The sequence below is a fragment of the Lactuca sativa genome, chromosome 3 (genome assembly GCF_002870075.4).
Source record: "Lactuca sativa cultivar Salinas chromosome 3, Lsat_Salinas_v11, whole genome shotgun sequence".
Classification (NCBI taxonomy): domain Eukaryota; kingdom Viridiplantae; phylum Streptophyta; class Magnoliopsida; order Asterales; family Asteraceae; genus Lactuca; species Lactuca sativa.
In genome coordinates this window covers 131,746,497-131,754,505 of record NC_056625.2, presented here as the reverse complement: position 1 = coordinate 131,754,505, position 8,009 = coordinate 131,746,497, and the positions used below count along the sequence as shown (strand labels likewise).

At 32.5% G+C, this 8,009-nt stretch overlaps 1 protein-coding gene across 1 annotated transcript; it reads left to right on the top strand.

The window, feature by feature from the left end:
• The first annotated feature begins 2,459 nt into the window (after positions 1 to 2,459).
• On the top strand, positions 2,460 to 7,000 carry LOC111903119 (AP2-like ethylene-responsive transcription factor ANT). The gene is made up of 9 exons (XM_023898907.3): positions 2,460 to 3,338; positions 3,441 to 4,083; positions 4,178 to 4,260; positions 4,403 to 4,411; positions 4,525 to 4,613; positions 4,732 to 4,805; positions 4,922 to 4,972; positions 5,071 to 5,147; positions 6,219 to 7,000. Exons 1-9 carry the CDS (start codon positions 2,990 to 2,992, stop codon positions 6,809 to 6,811), a joined length of 1,968 nt encoding a protein of 655 aa, XP_023754675.1. The 5' UTR covers positions 2,460 to 2,989; the 3' UTR covers positions 6,812 to 7,000.
• Positions 7,001 to 8,009: the final 1,009 nt, after the last annotated feature.

Below are 8,009 nucleotides of genomic sequence, written 5' to 3'. Positions count from 1 at the left end.
ATAATTCAACTATGCCTAATGCAAGGACATTCGCTTAGTATTTTTATAAATTGGGTATTAGAATTTGTGGAGGATCCATCGCCAACCTATCTTTGTTTAGTGAAGGGTTCGGCCCGTGGTTGTTTGCCATAAGGAATCCATACATATCGGAACTAAAACTATGACACTTAGGTAACTCTACAAAGATGCCATCTCACCCTCGTGGTTTCTTTCTTTTTCTTGAAGTTAAGGGTAGAGTACCTTCTTCTCATCCCCATTAGTGGTCAAAGTACCCAAAAGTCATGGAAAGCCAGATGCACTATTAATAACCTTTTGTACTTTGAAGCAGAGTTTGGATACACAAAATTGAAGTATGGTAGTTGAGTATGTTTGAGGCTCCCCAACATTTTAAACATCCAATAGATACATATAGTTGTTTTTCTATCAAATACATAGTTGTTTTTCTCTTATTGTTCATTTTTTAAAGCTATTTTATGGTGATTCATTTGATAAAAAAACACTAAAACTCTAAAAGACTTAAACTTTGATCCTGAGGGGTGTGATAATTTAGGGTGAAATGAGAGTAGGGGTCAAGTGATGGAGGCATAATGGCCCTGGTATGGTAAAAAAGAACCAAAGAGGTTCAATAATTGAAAAGTGGTGTAATGAGATGACTCTTTTAAAGCAGACAAATGAACTAGAAAAAAAAGTAAAAAAAAAAAAAAAAGGATTCTTTCTCACCCTCTCTTAAATTCTTCAAAGATAATACTGATCAAATAATGATACTTGATTCTATCTGAACGAGAAGCAGATTATACTGCAAAAAAATATATCTCTCTTAACTATGGATCTTAACTATTTTAGGGAAAATTACAAAATGGGTTCTGTTTTATGGTTGGATTGATTTACTCCCATCATTACAACAATCAAAAAAATAGAATTTAAGGGTGGGGTGAGGGTGGTCGGGTGGATATTTCATATTTCTTTCTCTTACCCCTTCCCCCACCACCCTTCACAGTACAAAATTTCCTTTTTCTTTTTTCCCATCACCACACACACACACACACTCTCTCTTACCTTTTCCAAAAACACCTAATTATTCCTACTGGAAAATCTGTCTCCATGAATATATAAATATATGACTTTGTCATGCAAGAATTTCATGCAACCCTAATCTTGTTTATTTTTCCCATTTTTGCTAGCTAGTATAAATCTTATTATATAATAAAAACAAACATATAGATATATACCCACATGAAAAAAGAATGATAAAAATCCTTTCTTGATATAATAATATATTCATTAAACGATATATGAGATATGAGATGTAGTACTAGGGTCATGGGCTACACTACTGTGTTGATTTGTCAGTCAAAACTTATATATATCGTTGTTTAACCAGAGTCCAAAAGGATGGAGCAATTACTTTACCCTGTTCAGTATGTTGTTTTCTGCCATCACTGAAACGGCGTCGTTTAGCTCATTGTCAAGGCACTTCTCATCAGACAAGCTAGCTATGATATGAATATGAACCCACCCTATTGGCACATACTATATATCCATAGCTTAGCTATAGCAAAAGAAGCCTAGCGAAATGCATAAGTAGTCAGCATCAGAGAGGAGTATTACTCCACTAGTGTATGTGTCTAGACCCATGTAGACATTGACAATTGTAGAACCTCCAAAACCGATAAATATCAAACTTATTTACGTATTTAAGGGTTACTGTTGTCACCCTATGAGAAGCTTACAACTGGGCTTTTTTTTTTTTTTTTTTTTTTTTGTCTTTTTGCTTCTTGTGAAAAGAAAATCTATCTTAGCTTCTTTCTCTCTCTCTCTTGCAGTTCACTGAGCATCAACAGACCTTCTTTCATAACTTTGATTGTCATGTCTTTGGATATCTTTTACTTTTCTTGTCTTTGAATCTTTTGGAAGGATTCAACTTGATCACTTGACATCTTGTTCTTCCGATATTGAAATATAATTAACCAATTAAAGATTGGATAAAAGGAGTGATTTAAGGGATCAAAATCTATAACTTGTTTAGTGAAAAAGAAATGGGTAGGAGTGCAAGTTTCATCTTTTGAATATCCAAGTCAAATCTTGAACGATGCTATATTCTTGTATATAACAAGAAGTATAAATAACATGTGGTTTAATATATTTGTATATACTTAATTATGTGACTATTAGACAAAGTATATTAATTCTTAATTCTTTTTTTGTTAATGGACTGCTTTAATTTTATTTTTTTAGATAAGTGGAATCCGTAATCAAATTTGTGTGACCACAGAATAAGATCTTGACCTTTTTTATGATCCTTTTAGTACATACGGATTATGTTAACAAGGCTAGGGTTGAGAGATATAAAGAGGTTAAAGAATATACCATAAATTGCATATAAATGCACATTATACACATTACATATCACATCTATATATCCATGTATCACACATAAAGTAAAAGAAAAAAAAAGAATAGAGAGAGAGAGAGAGAGGAAAAGCAAAAGAGGTGGTCTTTCTCAAGCACGGATCCCAATGATATGCAGGAAGGATGCCAGCATTGTTTGCTGTAAACTCATTCTTTTTGTATAAGTTTAAAGGAAGTTGCTTTGTTCTCCTTTAGAAATCTTTTCAGAGTGAAGGGCAGATAAAGAACATCTCGGATAAATTTTTATTTAACAAATTTATCTAGTGATCAGTTTGTGCTTTTGCTAGTTGCTACCTTTTGATTTGATTTATTATAAATATATACTCCTTGTGTGTATATATCTATATAGATTCTGTTTCTATAGAAACCACAACTAGGAAATTATAAAAACAAAAAAGAAAAGAAAAGAAAACACTCTACACCTTTCTTACTTCATTCCACCTTCTTGTTATTAGTTTTCAAAAATGGAGGGAACGCAAAGTATGATTAGTTTTCAATCTCCCCAATGATTCAGTAAGCTTTAGCGATCCCTTTTTCTTTATTCCAAGTGTGAAAGTGAGTTCGATACTTAGAAAAAAAAATGAAGTCCATGATCAACAACAACAACAACAACGAACACAATGACGACAACAAAAACAATAACAACTGGTTGGGTTTCTCTCTTTCACCTCATATGAACACAACCACTACAACATCAACAATGGAAGGTGCACCACCTTCCGAAGCTTCGCATCACCCTTCTTCTTCTTCTTCTTCAAACCCCACATCTTATTTCAACCTCCCTTCGCATTTCAACTACCCGAACATTTATTGTCATGGAGTCGAAGGTGAAAATGGAAGTGGGCTTTACTCTGGTTTCCCTATTATGCCCCTCAAGTCCGATGGTTCCCTTTGCTTAATGGAAGCCATCACCAGATCACAATCACAAGGTTCGTTTTTCGTTTTTTGTTTTTTAGTTTTTTGTTTGTGTTATCGCTCATTATCTTTCCTTTTATGATTAAAAAGATTTCAAACAATGTATTGTCTTTTAGGAATGGTTAGTTCGACTCCACCAAAACTTGAGAATTTTTTCGGTGGTGTAACAATGGGGACCCCTGACTTCGACAGAGGAGGAGCTACAATGGCTCTTGGTTTAGATAGTAGTACAATGTACTACAACCAAAATCCTCATCATCATGAGACTCTACAACACAACCATAGACATCACCAACACCAGATTCAAACCCAACACTACCCAGATTACTCCGGTTTCAGAGCTTTGTACCAAACAGTACAACAAGAGGAAGTCAAAGACGACCAGAATATCGTTTCAGATACTTGTAACCTTCATCTACCGAGCATCGGAGAAGATGACGACATCACTGGTATGAAAAACTGGATTTCAAGAAACTATCATTCCGGCGATCATGGTGGTGGTGGTGGTGCCGGTGGTTATGGAGATTTACAGTCGCTTAGTTTGTCAATGAGCTTCGGAAATTGTTCGCAGTCAACCCCATGTGTTACTGGATCGCATTCACAGCAACAAATCATACCTCCTGCTAATGTCACTGATTGTGTCGTTTTGGATACGAAGAAACGAGGTTCTGAGAAAGTCGATCAACAGAAGCAGATTGTTCATCGAAAGTCGTTGGATACATTCGGTCAAAGAACCTCGCAGTATCGAGGTGTTACAAGGTTCATTAAAACTTAGTTCTCGCTATTTCTTCAACTACTTTATCTTTCTATACTTTTCATAATATAAATGACTCTGAATCTGAATCTTTATCAGGCATAGATGGACTGGAAGATATGAAGCACATTTGTGGGACAATAGTTGCAAGAAAGAGGGCCAAAGTAGGAAGGGAAGACAAGGTTAGAAATGAAAACACCATAATTAAACGATGTTGACTTTTATACTTTGTCATATGGTTTTATGTTTGACTAATAATTACTACTACACATTCTTACGAATTTTTATGTTTCTTGTTTGCTGGATTGAAACGTGTGCAATCAGTTTATCTGGGTAAGCCTCGGTTTCTTGTTTTCGTATAATTTGTTTATGGTTTCTACAAAAAGATAGAAAATTAAATGAGTTCGATAGCTATGTTAATGTTTATATTAATGATTTATTTATAGGTGGTTATGATATGGAAGAGAAAGCTGCTAGAGCTTATGATTTAGCAGCACTTAAATATTGGGGTCCTGCAACTCACATAAATTTTCCGGTATATTTTCACTGTTCCTTAAAAATGTTAACTAAATAATTTAATGATCACATATATATTATTTAAATTTAAAAATCTAGCATGTTATTAATTATTATGTTTTTAATTAATTTCTCAGTTGGAAAACTATGAACACGAAGTTGTGGAAATGAAGAACATGTCGAGACAGGAATATGTAGCTCACTTAAGAAGGCAACTAGATCTTCGAACTCGAATTTTCTATAATGTTTTAATTATTATATTACTAGCCGAAATTATTTAATGTGTTTAAAAAACCAATAATTTAATTTTGGTTTTAATGTTTTCAGGAGAAGCAGTGGTTTCTCTAGGGGAGCCTCAGTCTATAGAGGAGTGACAAGGTCCAGAAATGTTAAACTTATACATCATAATTGCTATATATATCTTTTAAAAAAATACAATATATTTAAAATGTTTTTTTTTTGAAAATAAATTTCAGACACCATCAACATGGTCGATGGCAAGCTAGGATCGGGCGTGTGGCAGGGAACAAAGATCTTTACCTTGGCACATTCAGTAAGGAAAAATTTAAATTCTTATGAATATAAATTTTTGATTTTTTTTAAACGTTAATAACCAATAACTTAAAATTAAGTTAACTTTTTTTTTTTTATATAATTGAAGCTGTCTTTTCATTAAAGAATAAGCAAGACACTGATATATATGAATGCTTTTAAAACATGTACACCCTAATGCCAGACCCTAAAATCTCTGAAAATCTTGACTTTTAAGAAGATGATCAAAGCTGTTTTTGTCAACAAAGAAGGCTGATTTTATCAAGAGCATCTTCTGATCACTCTCTTCCATCCAATAGCCAATGCATGTTTTTATGTCATTTATGTCTTTCCTGTATTTTCAGTTTTTGGTACAAGTCACAAAAGCCATGTTGTGTGGGACCAAACTTACTTCTATATTATTCTTTTCCCTTTTCATTTTTTCATTCCATATATAACTTTAATTTGCACTTATCTTCAACACTAGTGTAATTACTTACTAATTACATTTACGTGCATTTTAAAAAAACGATCTTTTCTTTTATCTTCTACACTGGTGTAATTACTAATTACTAATTACATTTACATACATCTTGAAAAAAAACGATATTTTCTTTTATCTTTTACACTAGTGTAATTAGTAATTAAAACGATCTTTTCTTTTATCTTCTACACTAGTATAATTACTAATTACATTTACGTACATCTTTAAAAAAACGATCTTTTCTTTTATCTTCTACACTAGTGTAATTACTAATTACATATACGTACATCTTTAAAAAAACGATCTTTTCTTTTATCTTCTACACTAGTGTAATTACTAATTACATTTACGTACATCTTAAAAAGCGATCTTTTCTTTAATCTTTGACACTAGTGTAATTACTAATTACATTTACGTACATCTTAAAAAAAAACAATCTTTTCTTTTATCTTCTACACTAGTGTAATTACTAATTATTAACTACATTTACATACATCTTTAAAAAACCATCTTTTCTTTTATCTTCTACACTGGTATAATTACTAATTTACTAATTAGTAATTACATTTAGGTACATCTTTAAAAAAACGATCTTTTCTTTTATAACAGGCACCCAAGAGGAGGCAGCAGAGGCTTACGATGTAGCTGCTATAAAATTTCGTGGGGTGAATGCAGTTACGAATTTTGATATTTCAAGGTATAACGTTGAAAAGATTATTGCGAGTAATACCCTTTTAGCAGGAGAGTTAGCTAGGCGAACCAAAGTAGACCCCACAAACGAGCTCTTGTGTGAACAACCACACATTAATGGCGAACCTAAAACCATGTCAAGTGAGCCCACCATAAACAGGAACATGTTGGATTGGAAAATGACACTTTATGATCAAAATGGAAGTAGTAATGGAGTTGGAATCGAGGGAGATGAATCCTCCTCTAAACTTGGAACGCATTTGTCGAATGCTTCTTCATTGGTGACAAGTTTGAGTAGCTCAAGAGAAGATAGCCCTGAAAGAAACAATAATAATAATATTAATAATAATAATATTAATAATAGTAATCTTCCGATGGTTCTTGAAACGCCACCTTCGGCTTCCAACTTTCTTGGTGGTTCATCGGGTGGTGGAGTCGATGCATGGATTCCGACAGCAGCGACTCAGATGAGGCCACATATTCCTGTTTTTGCTGCATGGACAGATGCATGAGAATGGAAACCCTAGAAAAAAGGAAAAGATGTAGTGGGGTCTTTCTTTTTTTTTTTTTTCTTGGTTTTTATTTTTTTTAATATGTATGGATTAATTTGAATTGGGAAGGGGTAAATTCAGTTCTAATTAAATTAAATGAATCTTGCAAATTCATGTTAAGTAACAAAGATCGCGGGTTCTCTTTTTTTTTTTTTTATTGTCTGAATAAATGCATGAAATGTTGTTGTGTTTTATATATAAACTTGAATTGAAGGAAAATGATGAAAGATGTTATTTCATGAGTCATGACAGAATGATTCCATTACCATAAGTTGAAGTTTTATGATTAGATTTGGCTTTCTTTTTGCTAATGGTCCAATATGAAGTACAAGAATTGAACCCAGCTCAGTCTTTCCAATAATGCAAAAGATTGTGTTTGTTTCTTTTGACCTATTAATGTTTTGTAATATTTGAATTGCATGTCACCATGCAATATCTATCATTTTATATTAATGAAAAGCTTAATTTCATCATTACTTCCGTTTACTTTTTTTTTTAGAATTCTTTTAGTCCAATCAATATGAAGAAAAAGAATTACACCCCATTACAAAATCATTAGTCATACTCTTTAGCAACTAACTTTTCTTTCTTTATCATATTTACAAATATATTTGTTTTTTTTTCCCTTTTTTATATACCGACAGTAGCAATAGTTTTTGTTTTGCGATATGTTCATACAAGCACAATTTCTATATTTATTGGTGAAGAAAAGGGAGAAATGTAGATGGAGTGGGTGTGAAAAAGTGGACTTTAGGTGGTGGTTTTGCTTTACGATTTTGATGTAAAAATTTTGGCCTAAATTTGGTGGAAACTAATGATGATTTTGAACATTAAAGGAGTTAACGTGGGCTTTTTTCGTAACAACATCATTACATATTCATATAATCATTCGCTTAAAGTAAACTTGCTTCAATCAACATTCCTCGTGTGGGTCTCAACTTTCAACCTTTGACCATCATCTCATTTGACACCTACATCTATAATTCTGTTCATGTTCGTTCTTATCGGAATACTATTTATATATAATTTACTGTTATAGTATTATTTACATAAGATGTATCGAACTTTCTTTTACTACAAATTTAATAGATTTTGATGAAATAACAAAACAAAGTGCCAGTGTCAACATTGTTTCATTAGACGATTAAAAAATTTAAGG